At 39.4% G+C, this 13,996-nt stretch overlaps 2 protein-coding genes across 4 annotated transcripts in view; both read left to right on the top strand.

Moving 5' to 3' along the window:
- The window catches only part of dennd5a (DENN/MADD domain containing 5A), a 30,331-nt gene extending 21,263 nt beyond the window's left edge, over positions 1 to 9,068 (top strand). For both annotated transcript variants that reach the window (XM_079736543.1, XM_079736542.1), the window contains 12 exons: positions 256 to 408; positions 2,542 to 2,629; positions 2,793 to 2,877; positions 4,480 to 4,608; positions 5,270 to 5,391; positions 5,523 to 5,668; positions 5,883 to 6,001; positions 6,103 to 6,284; positions 6,819 to 6,901; positions 7,426 to 7,549; positions 7,647 to 7,815; positions 8,013 to 9,068. In XM_079736543.1, coding sequence (XP_079592669.1) covers positions 256 to 408; positions 2,542 to 2,629; positions 2,793 to 2,877; positions 4,480 to 4,608; positions 5,270 to 5,391; positions 5,523 to 5,668; positions 5,883 to 6,001; positions 6,103 to 6,284; positions 6,819 to 6,901; positions 7,426 to 7,549; positions 7,647 to 7,815; positions 8,013 to 8,196 — 1,584 coding nt within the window. In that variant the 3' untranslated portion in view covers positions 8,197 to 9,068. The remainder of the gene's footprint in view (positions 1 to 255; positions 409 to 2,541; positions 2,630 to 2,792; positions 2,878 to 4,479; positions 4,609 to 5,269; positions 5,392 to 5,522; positions 5,669 to 5,882; positions 6,002 to 6,102; positions 6,285 to 6,818; positions 6,902 to 7,425; positions 7,550 to 7,646; positions 7,816 to 8,012) is intronic.
- A 739-nt stretch (positions 9,069 to 9,807) lies between these two features.
- Positions 9,808 to 13,876, top strand: sinhcafl (SIN3-HDAC complex associated factor, like). 2 transcript variants are annotated; one of them, XM_079736669.1, is made up of 6 exons: positions 9,808 to 9,885; positions 10,922 to 11,079; positions 11,210 to 11,309; positions 11,394 to 11,508; positions 11,631 to 11,781; positions 11,958 to 13,876. In XM_079736669.1, the coding sequence occupies exons 2-6, from the start codon at positions 10,952 to 10,954 to the stop codon at positions 12,139 to 12,141; spliced, it is 678 nt and encodes a 225-aa protein (XP_079592795.1). In that variant the 5' UTR covers positions 9,808 to 9,885; positions 10,922 to 10,951; the 3' UTR covers positions 12,142 to 13,876. The 2 variants fall into 2 exon arrangements, with proteins under 2 accessions (XP_079592795.1, XP_079592796.1); XM_079736670.1 differs by lacking the exon at positions 9,808 to 9,885 and adding an exon at positions 10,028 to 10,152.
- Positions 13,877 to 13,996: the final 120 nt, after the last annotated feature.

The raw sequence follows: 13,996 nt of genomic DNA, 5'->3' as shown, positions 1-13,996 counted from the left end.
GCACAAGAATGTTCAACCACCTTTCCAGTTAAATTTTTGCCTTGTCGTAGCTTAATGTTATCATATTTTCCATCTTTCCGTATACCAGGATCCATATTTATTTGATTTGGTGTAGGTTGAGTTGATCTGACACAGATTGCATCAGTCCACCGTGTACAGGTGTACGTTTTGTCTACAGTTGACTTTAAAGGGCTCGTGTGGGGGGGTAGGACGTGCAAAGACGTGCTCATCGGGTGCTTTGTTGTTCTTGTGCAGACGAAGCGCATGCTGGTGGAGAAGATGGGCCGGGAGGCAGTGGAGCTGGGGCACGGGGAGGTCAGCATCACGGGGGTGGAAGAGAACACTCTCATCGCCAGCCTCTGCGACCTGCTGGAGAGGATCTGGAGCCACGGGCTGCAGGTTAAACAGGTCAGCCACTCGTTCTGTTCGTCCCAGGAGGGGCATTTTGGAGATGAAAGCCCAAGGTGCATGGTAGGGTCGGGATACGCAAAAAATATCTTGGGGGATTTTTGTGAACATAAAAGACTTCAATTGTATACAAGCAAATAAAAATACAGCCTTGCAGCATTCTACAGTCTGTCCCTTGCTCTGTTAAAAAACAACATGATTATTTTTATTTTATTACTAAATTATTTATTACTACAAATATGCAACTACATTTATGCACCATGTGCTTTGGGCACATCCATGTGCTTAGCAGCAAATTAAAGACCATAAATGGAAATGGAAAGTCAACGGATAGAATACATATATATAACTAAGGCATGGTATATGTACATCAGTGGCGGTGGGTCAATAGAGGGCGCTAGGGCACCGCCCCTCCGTGAAATATTCACTTGAATATATCTGCCAACTATTAATCAACTATTATCAATACGAAATAAATCAACAAAAATACAGCGTTTATTCTTGTTTAATTGTGCGATATACTTGTCAATGCCAGCAACTATTTAAATGCATCTGAACGTCAATGATTTGGGCTAGGCTAGTTATTGGTCATTCAAAATAAAGCCCTCCTCCAAGTCAGGGGCGCCGGCCACGTTGAAGTCAATGTCTATCAAGCAGAGACAGCTTTTCATTGGCTCAAGAAAATTCGCCCTCGGGTCGCACCAATGTGCGCCCCAGGCCAATGGTATTGTTTTTCTTTTTTGTTATCACGACATGATTGGACAATTCAGCGAATCAATCAAATAGGCTACCTCCCTCAGCAGCATTCACGCACCACAACTACATGTAGAGAAGAGATAGATCGCTAACTAGCAGAGAGTTGTAAGCACTTTCCACCCTTTTCAGTGGAGGAATTGGACTGTTATACTTTAAAGGAGCAAGTAAGTTACATATTAATTTAGTCTTTCGACCTGTGGCATATAAACAAAATGAAGCAACTGTCCATTAAAAAATGGATGCTATAGGACAGTGATCATGATTTGTCTCAATATCAGAATAACAACAATGGGTCAAATAGCAATGGCTGGTGGAATGGCCATGAAGTAGGTCTGTATATGCAGTGTATGCTTGTCCAGGCCCTGCAAGTCAGGATGTAGGCTATGAATCTGAATGAATAGTAGGTAAATAGGTAGTGGCCATCCCCAAAATGCACCAGAGTACAAGAAATCAAATCTATTAAATTCAATTTTTTTTATGGGGGGGGGGGGACCCAGACCCCCTGTCTATTACTGTGCCCCACCAACATTTTTGATCACCAGCCGCCACTGATGTACATATACGTTATAAGGTGGGCTAGAATGGTTTGGAGAGGTAAAGTATATTGAGAAAATCACAATAAAATCATAAAAATGAACTATATATTTACATAGCTACATATGAGTACCAGTCCATAAATTGAGTTGCATTGTTCAATTTATCTTGCCTCTTAAGACCATCCAGATATCCATGTGTTTATCTATGAGTATCAGTCTGGCCTTGGATGGGTAGTAATTCATTTTTCAAATATGGCCACGGCCTTATGCTGTTCAAAGAACTGCAGCCACTCAGAATGACACTCTTGCTCCCTTTGTATATTTTTATCATAGAAAAACATTCCTTACAGATTTATGTTAATCTTTAAACACTTTCAACTCACTTTTTGCAGACTGTGACGCTCCTTGTTCATCATGAAATCAAAGTACCTGACCCTAGCACTGATTGGTCCTATTATTTAATACATTTCAGCAAAAGCTTTTAAAGGAATCAAGGTCAGACTGATGTGCAGAGATCAGGATGGGTTCACGAGGCTTCAGTTTATGTGCTTTAGTAAAGACATGCTTTTGTTGAAGCTATGTAAAATGATCATGAATTAATAAATGCTTCTACTTACGAGGTCCTAGCATTACTTAAAGAATTGTTGCTAGATGTCTTTGATGAATAGTTCAGCTGAAAAAAAATCGATCCTCATCATAGCAACAAAATATTGAGTCATGTGGTGACGCATCTCTTACAAACATGAAAGCAAATGAAATGCTTACATGTTGACAAGCTCCTGTCTGCACCGTTTCCTGTGCTACTTAACCACTTCCTGTGTTTGTTTATTGGTTTATATAGGGCAAATCTGCCTTGTGGTCCCACCTGCTCCACTACCAGGAGAGCAAAGAGAAGAATGATGCAACACCAGGCGGATTAGGACCCCCAGGTGAATAGGGAAATCTCTTAGTGTTCACTTAATACACACAAAATATTCAGGAGGAAATGATTGTTGATCAATGCCCATATATGTGTTATCAGTAGGCATGTTGTGTAAATGTGTCGCAACCGGTTTATCCTGTAGTTTACCTCCCATACTATTCTTCTCTCAGGTTTCATTCACGACTCTGAGCGGCGCAAATCCGATGGAGGCTGTGCCATGCCCCCTCTAAAAGTCTCTCTGATACAGGATATGAGGTTGGTCTATTAATTTCATTGAGTCCACTGCTTTAACAGTCCTTTCACATGTATTTATCTTCAAATGCCTTGGAACTTTTCAACTTTATTTTTGATGTAACATTGCCATACTGTGGGTGACCCTTTGAGGGGTCAAAAGCAGTTGTGGATGTCAAACACTGCCTTCTTGTGATCAGAAGACGTTGTGGATGTCAAACTCTGCCTACTAGTGGTCAACAGATGTGTATTCAAGTGATAGCTGACATAATTCCACAATATTAACAGATTTATTGAGGGTTAGAAATTGTTTCACAACCCTTTAAAGTTTGTGATTTGTGTCCACACAGATTCACATCATAAGCTGGGAACCTTTTTCATGGATTTTTACTACTATTTATTACGTATGTAACCAGGTTTTACAGTACAAAACCATGTACATGTTCCAGCCAATCGGCAGAGGTCGTCCTTTAAATATGTCAATCCCTGTGTGGTTCAAAGGGAGCTCACAGCCAAACTGTGTAACAACACGTTACTTCCAGCCTAATTACCAGGCAGCCTGTCAGTCTTCAACAAATCTCACATGGCTGTATGCTTTGCCCACAGACCACTCCCTCTCGTCATCATACACAAACAAATGTGCTAACACATGTGACCATTACCAGCAAGCCACAACTATAACTAAGATCTTTTATATGATATAATCTTTTTATTATATTATATTATAGGCCTATATAAAATTTGTATTCATTTATTAACCTTGTGGATTTTTTTGTTAAATGAAGCCAATTCATATTCTGCTAATATTATTTGCAAGAATTTCATTACTTATTTATTATTTTGGTCTAAAAGTTTAAGTTAATTTTATTTTTGAATTGATCATTTAAATTATGAAGCAATATCTTACGACCTACATTTTTTGAATAAAATATTACAAATAAATGTTGGTCCTATTTGCATGAATAGGATTCTACATAATGTCCAGGAATCTCTTTGAGCTTTGCTTGAATGTTTCTAATTCATCCAAAATAATCTTTGGTGCCTTATCAAAATGAAGTAGCAAAATGAAAGCTGACAGCATGTTGTCTGAAGCTAACAGCATGTCTGGCATCCAAGTGCACCATGGGTAGATGCAGTTTAGCGCCGTTGCCATGGAGAAAGTGTGTTGCAGAAAGTGGGTTAATGCGTGAGAGGGATGCTCCGTGGTGTGTGTAGAAGGCTGCGGCAGTATGGGGGGAGGGAGGCGGGAAGGGGCCACGATCAGGGCAGCAGACGTACAGCCAGGTGGAGTGGAAGGGAATATGTCTGGACGGGGGAGAGACACGATAGGCCTCTAGCGACGACGTCTCGCGTACTTGTGGTTGGAGTGGCTCTCTGCATCCGTCATACAATCCTGGGATGTTTACACACACGCACAGACACACAGACACAGACACGCACATGCACACAGATGGTGGCACAGAGATGGAACATAATATCCATCTTTCTTTTCAAGTGAGGCTGGTGCATTGTTTGATTGTCAATGCTTATGTCTTGTCATATTCCAGATTCATTTCAGCATTCCCCTTGGTTTTAATAATTACCTTCTATGGTTGATTCCCTTGACTTTGTCTTATGTATCTGCAGGCATATTCAGAATATCAGTGAGATCAAGACAGATGTGGGCAAAGCAAGGGCCTGGGTGCGCCTTTCCATGGAGAAGAAACTGCTCTCCAGGCACCTGAAGCAACTGCTGTCCGACCACGAGCTTACAAAGTGAGTGACACCTCCACACTCAATCATGAAGACTGAAAAGCCTTGATACATGATGTTGGGGAAAACAATAGATAAACAATTTAATTCAATAATTATGTATGTGTATGGGACAAATAAGGAAATTTACTTTACTTAAATTTAGTCTATTGACCTTTCTTATTGGGTAATCAGGGTATTTCTTACCCTCTAGGCTCACTTAATGACCCCATTCTATGATGGGAGAACAATTGAATAAAAAAAATACTGTTATTATTATTGTAGGACTGCACTATGAAATTAACCTGATATCCACCACACCAACCACTCATACATAATTAATAAGCTCCTTCTAAAATGGCAGGGCGTCATACTACGGTCCACTGAAGCATAAATTATTCACAGGATTGTTCATAATTGATAAATCATTGTTGAACTGGGTCACATTCAAAGGAATTTCAGACGTGAGTTTCTGACCTTGCCATGCCAGGAATTATGCTGTTGTTAACCTTACAATATGAGGACAATATTGTTGATGAATCTATTTGTTTTGTAATCCATTGATGCAATCAGATATTGTTATAACCACAATGTGTATCCATTTAGCACAAAACAAATTATACCAAAAAACTATGCTAATGCATTCATGAATTTATTACTGAATGAATTTTTGCCCACCCCATAGAAAACTGTATAAGCGCTATGCTTTCCTGCGTTGCGATGACGAGAAGGAGCAGTTCCTCTACCATCTCCTCTCCTTCAACGCTGTGGACTACTTCTGTTTCACCAACGTCTTCACCACCATCAGTGAGTTGTTCTACTCATATCGCACTATGGCTATCCATATTGGTCCCCACTCCATGTAAATCAATATGTTGCCATGCCATACTTGTAGCCATTTCCCTGACACGTTTTCTCCCTGTGTGCTGTGGTCACAGTGATCCCCTACCATGTGCTGGTGGTCTCCAGTAAGAAGCTGGGGGGCTCCATGTTCACAGCCAACCCCTGGGTGTGTGTTTCCGGGGAGCTAGCTGAGACTGGGGTGCTGCAGGTTCCCAGGAACACCCTGGAAATCACTTTTGAGGTGAGGTTGACGATGATGGTGGTGGTGGTGATGGTGGTGGTGGTGTTGATGATGATTGCTGCACATTTTCTCTCTTTTGTCAATAATTCAAGTGGTTTTTGGTGTGATTTTTGTTTATACAAGTACATTTTTTTGAAGTAATGCATCTTTTACAAAAACACCAAGACAAATGTTAATAATAAAAAACATAATCCTTTATTCTACTCCTGTTCAGTGCCAGAACCTAGGCAAGTTGACCACGGTTCAAATAGGCCACGACAACACAGGACTTTACGCCAAGTGGCTCGTGGAGAGCGTCGTGGTGCGCAACGAGATCACCGGACACACCTACAAGTATGTTGGTATACGGAAAAAACGACCACAAGCATGAATTAATTTTGAGCTCAGCTTGGACCCAATGGCCTGACCATGCGTGTGTTGTGTGCCTGCGCCAGGTTCCCCTGCGGCCGGTGGCTGGGGAAAGGGGTGGACGACGGCAGTCAAGAGAGGATCCTGGTGGGAGAGCTGGTGACCGCCAGCGCGGAGAACGACGAGCGCATGTGTCGGACCCCCCCCATGCAGCAGTCCCCAGGCATGATGAGGAGGTTTGTCACCATCTCGCCAAACAGCAAACCAAGTGAGTCAACCCTCGACTGCCTTTAGCAGTGTCTACTGTATTTTAAACCGATGACATGACTGATTGTTGTTGATTGCCTTTTATTTAATTTCACATAGCCTTGTACATACTGGTTGCGTAGTTGCGTATCAATTCAAAAGAAGTCCATTCCATGCAATTTTTGCTAAGGGCTTGCAACCTTGCATTTTCAAAAGGGTTTGCTCTACGTCTAAAGCCATGCACGGCCTGCAGCACCGACATCTGAGAAGCAGGAAGTAAACCTGACCTAGGCGGAACCATCTTTGTATCTGTGAAGTTCAAACAACATACGTTGCGCAAAAAAACATGAAACGTCAGATTTCTATGCAATCATTACGATCGAGGTGCTAAGCTTTTCCTAAATAACAGAGCTAAACTTTGGAAGGTGAAGTACTTTTTGAAATCCTTCAATACACTCTATTTGGGCCCTGGATCACTTGAATCTGGATGTTTTTCTTCCATGAGTGTTCCTGTCGATGATTAGAATTCTCCCTTTTTTCTCTCTGCATCATCCAGAATTAAACACAGGTCAGATCCAAGAAGGAGTTGGGGAGGCCATCAATGGAATCGTTAAGCACTTCCACAAGCCAGAGAAGGAGGTAGGAGACGACTTGAGTAGATGGCGCCTCGCTGCTTGTTCCTCTGTTATTTATTACCTTTTACTAAAGAATGGGTACTGCCCTAGTGATCTCTATGCTCTTTAAACATAATCTATATTTTGGTGTTAAAATATATATGATTTATTTTATTCTTGAACTCACAATGGATTATTTTTATTTGTATTATTAATATATATATTTTAACTCTTATCTCACCTAAATGGTTTAAGAAGCTCCTTGACGGATCCTGCTCTATTTCATTATTGGTTCAGAATTTCACCTGTGATGTTATTGCAATAAAATCCTGATTTAGATTGAGATTTAGAAAATGTGGAATTTATGTCAGGAATGTAGTGGTTGACCATACAGTTGGAAAAAATGCGAGTACAGTTGGAAAAAATCCTAATGATTAGTTTTGGTGTATGTTATCTGAACTGCTCAAGTTGGGAACGTTATTATCAGAGTTGCAGACTTTTCTAAACATTCATTCTCTAAATGTTCTCCTCCATGTGTGCTGAGTGCAGAGGGGAAGTCTGACTCTCCTGCTGTGTGGGGAATATGGTCTGGTCTGGGCACTGGAGCAAGTGTTTCAGCATGGCTTCAAATCACCCCGGCTGTTCAAGAATGTCTTCATTTGGGACTTCTTAGGTAACATTTTTTTTAAAGTATCATTAAACATTCAATAACTGTGTGCAATAATAATCAAGCTACTTTAATTATTCTGAGATTTATTTAAATTTTACAGAAAAGTCCCAAGTGCACTTTCAGAATGCAGAGCAGCGGGCAGTGAGCCTGGATGAGAACTGGCAAACAAGAGTGAGCGACTTCTGCCGCTTCATGCGTGCCATCAACAGCACATCCCGAAATATTGGAAAGGACGGAAAGTTCCAGATGCTTGTCTGTCTCGGAGCGAGGTAGGCACTTAGCGCTTAGTCTTAAGGCACCTCTTTATATCAACATGGGAGAGTGAGAGGGGAGGAGATGAACTGTGTGGTGAGCGCTGCCCGAAACCTTTACAGTTCATGTCAAAATAAGAATGTTACCGGTTATGATCTATTTTCACCTCATTTTTCGCTCTCGTTGTTGACTTGTATTTGACCTCATCTCTTAGGGACCATTTGCTGCACCATTGGATTGCTCTGCTTGCAGATTGTCCCATCACGGCCCAGATGTACGAGGAGATTGCAATGATTAAGGAACACTCATTGGTAAATTCTTTGATCAGAGTGCTACAGACATTGCAAGAGTTCAACATTACCCTAGAAGCTTCTCTTGTAAAAGGTGTTGGCATCTAATAAGACCGCTCCTTTCTGCTGTTGGGACGGAGTAGGAAAGATTTTGGGACCACACAAAAACAACAACAACAAAAACCATAGTAACTTTTTTAAAATAGGAGGAGACTTGAACAAATGAGGTTTTCTGGCTTATATTAAAGCTACTGATACGTTTTGCCATATATAAATATGAAGTGCAATGAGCCTTTCAAGATGTGTTACGTTTAAAATATGTTTTCTATTATGATCCATGACTTTGACATTACTGATGATAACCCACTTGTGCTTTACTGTTGAAATACAATATTTTCATTGTTGTCATTAAGTGCTGACAATAGCGATATTTGGGAAAACAAGAATTGTTTCATATATTTTCAAAGATAACAGTATTATTTTGTTATGTCTGACAAGTTGCTTGCTCTGTTGTAACTCAGATTCCAATGTCATAATACAGAGCTTGAAGCAAAATATGTAAAAGTATGCTTTATAAGTATGCCCATGACAGGGGATGTATGTTTTTGTAGTATGGAGATAGATTCAATTACATGAACCAAACAGTGTCTTGTTTGTTTGGCTATTCTCTGAAAAGTATAGAACTATGAAAATATATTACATGGATCAGTCTCATGGCAGTGGATCTACAGCAAATGTCTGAGCTACTGAGTGTGAGGCATTGCTCTTGTTCTGTACATCAGTTCACCATCACACACCTCTTATTTAGAGGAATGCTGGCTATTATTAACATTTTGTGCAAATAGCTTTAACCAGGCCCTGATACTCATCCCACATTAAACTATTAACACTACGCCTGCTGTTTGAAAAACATTTGAGTATGATTGTTTGGTACTGTTTTGAGATTTGGAAAGACATCTACATGGCCATATGTTGGGATGCCACACACTTCACTTCTGATTTGTCATGGATTCTGCTATGCAATCTCCAGGTGAACACATTATTGGGCTTTGAGGCAGGACAATTTTGGAGAGTACTCGCCATCTCTTTACTTTATTAAACTTACTGTGCAGGACAAGGGTTTGATAAAAGCTGTAAAGGATGGATTTGCCTGTGCCAACAACATCTGGATATTTCTGTTGTACTTGTCTGTGTTCAATTTACATGAGCATCTTGGGAGATATATATTTTGTTTTCCAATACTATTGTACATTTATTGACATAGCTGTGTAATGTAGTGTTTACTAAGTGGGCAACTGTGTACAGTGTAAAAAATAAATATATATGTATAAAGAATAAAACGTACGTAAGCATAAAAATTGCATATCATTTGAGTGTTTTGTTTTAACAAAAGTAAACACAGAAAACATAATCTGAGTAGATCGCACAGCCTGCGAGAGAACGTAAACAAACCCGTTGGCGCCAACTCGAGGAGATTATTTTCCCATTTATGGGAGTATCTTCGATTCTGGGAATTGGAGTGTAAAGTTTGGCTGATAGCACAGCGTAGAACCGCAGTATTTGAACGTGAGCACTACAACTACCGAAATGCAACATTGATAAACACTATACACGGCAGCAGCGATTGGTCGAAAGCATTTTCAAACCAGACCTTTGCACTCCTTATATGGTCTTTCTACGTCGAGCCCTTTCATTCCGTGTTTTTATGCTAATAATATTATAATACACAGCTGTATGTTGTAGTAAGGCATGCGCAGTGCGTGAAAGGAAAACCGTCAAGATCAAAGTTTTTGTTCGGTAAGTCTTCTCTATGGATTTCTGGAAATAAATAATGTTGATTGGTTATGTTATTTCGTATCCGCCGTGGGAATTTCGTGGTTTGCGTTTAGTCTGACGTCCATGTTGAAGTTAGTTCAATGCACAAGAGGATTGCGCTCAACAATGGGATGCCGTGGAAGTGAATGAGAGCGTGGCGTGGAAGCTAACACGCTAGGTAGCCGCTAGCTAACAACAATAAGCCGTATTTGGCGCTCTAGCGGACAAAAGTTTGAATTTAAAGGGAAGGTAGGCTGTATTTCTGCTACGTTAATTCGAAGGAACTTATATAATACTAAATACCATTAAGTGTAGGTATTCGATACAGCAGCATGCATAAATAGTTGAACGACAAGCCCCGGTAGCTTTTTGTTCGACTACAGAGAGCACTGCCCGCTTTTCTATATCGACAACCAAAACACACGTCTTGACACACGATCATTACCTTTAAATATAACCGATGTACACACTTCGCTGATATTTATATATCAGTGAATCATCAGAATATAAAGGAGAATACAATTATGAGTTTCACCCTGCACTGCAAAAATCGTGTATATTCCATTTTTGAACTAAAATAGGAAAGTGTTATTCTGTTGCGTCACATGAAGTGAAGTCGCCAATATTATTATTGTAACTGTACGTACGTCATGATTTTGAACTGTTGTTTATCTATTTGTTAGTTTTGAATAACGTAGTTTTTCTGGTTTGATGTGGAGTGATTACTAGTTTATTTGTCGCATCCTCTTTTTCCTGCTGATTCGCAAATTCGCAAACCGGCGGCAACTTGGTTGCTTCATAACCCCATTTTTTTAAATTCACATGCAATTGTTCTATGTAGATTACTTAAACGTTAAAGTCCGGCTATCTTGTTATGGTATCTTGAATCATATTTAATTGATGAGTCAGCCGTGTCTGTTTTGGGTGCAGCCCCCCTCTATTGCACAGTGCGCGTCTATCTGCAGTGGTGGGCAGTGAATCGAGACCACCTTTGACCAAATATTCTGCATATTTTCAGGTGTTGGACCAGCGATCAACGGATTAAAAAATGTTTGGCTTTCATAAATCCAAGATCTACCGGAGTAATGATGGATGTTGTATCTGTAAAACCAAGTCCTCAAGTTCACGTTTTACAGACAGCGGTCGTTATGAAGAAACCTTCAGGCTGTGTTTTGGGTGAGTTCCTTCTTTAATTCATATGGTTCTTGTTAATATCCACATGATTGCTGTTTAATTAACCATTAGTCTGTCTTAATAATATGTTCACGATGCACTGTTTCTGATGCTACTTATTATTTGTGTGTAGGTTGTCAGAAGACCGTGTTGGAGATATCTGCAATGCTTGTGTTCTGTTGGTAAAGAGATGGAAAAAGCTACCGAATGGGTCAAAGAAGAACTGGAATCACGTAAGGGCTGTTCAAATGAATTGTTTTTCTTTCAGTTTTAATAGGATAATTTATTCAAGTGACATGTCTCCGTTCATAATACAGGTTGTGGATGCCAGAGCAGGACCAGGCTTCAAATTAACTAAACCTAAGAAGATGAAGACGGGGGATGTGAAGAGGAAAAGCAAGCTTAAAAAACTTCACAAGTTTAAGAGGCAAAGTAAGTTATGAATGCAATAATTAACTTGAGCGGACCAACAACATGCTTTTTAAGCAACTAATCAATAATGTAAGTGGTTTGCAATGTTTGTCTAAAAATCTATGTTTGTACATTCTTCACAGACTCTGATGCCCAAAGCACCACATCCAGTACGTCTCCTTCCCAGTCCCCCAGCTACAGCAACCAGTCGGACGATGGTTCTGATATTGAGTCCAAGCAGAGGCGTTCTACTCCCACTGCCTTCTCTTTCCTTGACCGCTCCTACTGGAAAAGGTATATCCTAATTTACTGATCATTTCGTTTTTATTTATTTGCCACATACAGTATCATGTTTTTATTCTGATAGAGGTATAGAAATATGCATTATAGATTAAAAAAAACCTAATTGTAATGTGCATTATGCTTTCACAATATATTAAAATAAAGATTTTACCTTCCCCTTTCTTTAGACAGAAGATATGCTGTGGCATTGTCTACAAAGGACGGTTTGGGGAGGTGATCATTGATCCTCGGTTATTTAAGCCCTGCTGCAGTTCTAAGAAGCAGAACACCCTGGTGCCCACACAGGTGGCACCACACCTTCCAGACACGCTTCCTGCACCAGTCCCAGAAGAGCTGAAAGAAACCTGGTGATGTTTCCTTTTTTTATTTTAAATCCCACAGGGTTGTCCATGGTGCCTAGATTTGTCTCCAGTGGCAGACTTCCACCCATCAAATGAATTTGCAAAGTTGGAGAGATGTTTGATCAACTCCTCTTACAGTTCCTTTTTTCTATTTGTATTTGCTTTTTGTATAGAACTGACTTATTTTTGATGATCTTTTTTTATATAGAAGACAAAAAGAAAAAAAAAATGTTTTTTTTAAGGGGATTAGTAATCTATAATATGGCCATGAAAGGTTTAATGTTAACTGACCAGCTTTCTGTAAATATCTGACTTTTTCCATACATATCAATTCTGTTAATGTGCTCAAGAAAATCACCAGATATTCCTAATACCAGTTTGTGTGTGAGTATTTTTCAACACACCATGTCCTTGTTGTGGCTCCAAGTCTACAAAAACTATGCTCTCTTGGTTTATATTACACAGAGATATTGGTAAGCACTGTGAACATGCTCCAATCTGTTTTCCATCAAATCTAGATGATGTCAAATGCCCATACTAAATACGTGCATAGTCTGAAGTTCCGTAATTTAACAGACTGGAGTACTGTACAATATACTTTTTTCTGTACAATAGACATTACTGTTTCAATTAATCTGCATTGTGTGTGTGTGCACATTTCGGTTAGACTGTGTATACACTACTGCTTTTGTAGTTGTTTTTTTATGAACTGAAAGGCATGTTGTTTTTTTCAAGCGGATGTTTTAAAGGGGTTTGTAAATACACATTTAGCTTTGTGCCATGGGGTTCCATAATCGGTGAACCACTAATTTCTAAAGTTTTGTGAAAAAGGCACTGCTGGATAACTGTCATTAATCCTGTCCTCAAGGATTACTATTTTTTTTAAGAGGTGAAATTCCAACCTCAGACTTCTACAGTAATGTTGTCACTAACATTAAAAGTTATGCTGGATGCATGGGGTAAAACCTGTAATTTACAAATCATGACTGTTCTGCATTTCTTCTACAGCCTTGCTTAATGTTCTGTTACTGAATATGTATTTGTTATTGCAGTTGCTGTTTTTCTTTAAGGCAACTCTCAAAGCTATGACTATGCAGACATTTTGAATGTGAGAAGTGACCTGAAAGTTCAATTTCATATCTTAGCCTCAGGTGTTTATTTATTAACCAAATTGGCTTGTAAAGCAATAATTAAGTCACTCACAAAGAATTGTTTTTGCCATGTTATCTCTAACCATATATTTTATAAAATAATGCTCATATTGCACGCTTTTTGCCATTGTGCATAATGTCGATGTCCAGTAAACTGTGGTTTTCAAGGGTTACTTTGAAAATTGTGACCCTACCTAAACAAAATGGTTTGAAGGACCATGCTCTAAACATGTTTTATGAAATACATTTCTGCGGCAGGGTAGTTGGAAGCTGAACAATTTATATTCTTGTTGAAAGGATGATTGCTGCTTCCTTTGAGGTTCAAATTAAGCTTGTTTTTGTGTTTGGGTAGATATCATATTAAAGTTGTTTAAGGTACACGTTGAGTTATGAGTTGTGCCTTTAACAATTGCCAGTCTTTTTTTCTAAGAATATCAATCTTATGTAATTTAATATTTATTACAAAACATTTTGTACAAGCTTAAATATTTCTCATTTCTATCTGTTTTTTGTGCACTTCCTTTCAATATCTGTAGTTCAATGTTTTTTCTATACTGTACACAACCTAATAGGTCATCTGTAATAAAATACAATAAAAAGCCCAATTGTGTTGGTGTAATATTTTCGTTAGGTGGTGCACGTGAGTCTCTTACAACACAGCTGGGCGAAGCAAACTCAAGAGCGCGTGGGTTGGTTTCAATATGCATTGTCTCC

This window comes from Pollachius pollachius (genome assembly GCF_949987615.1).
Source record: "Pollachius pollachius genome assembly, chromosome: 5".
NCBI lineage: Eukaryota > Metazoa > Chordata > Actinopteri > Gadiformes > Gadidae > Pollachius > Pollachius pollachius.
This window is presented reverse-complemented; position numbering and strand designations above follow the sequence as displayed.

Coding starts and splice junctions, on each gene's coding strand:
- sinhcafl (XM_079736669.1), top strand. CDS start 10,952: ATGTTTGGCTTTCATAAATCCAAGATCTACCGGAGTAATGATGGATGT. Junction 11,310..11,393: donor CAAAGAAGAACTGGAATCAC/GTAAGGGCTGTT, acceptor TTCATAATACAG/GTTGTGGATGCCAGAGCAGG. Junction 11,782..11,957: donor GACCGCTCCTACTGGAAAAG/GTATATCCTAAT, acceptor CCCTTTCTTTAG/ACAGAAGATATGCTGTGGCA.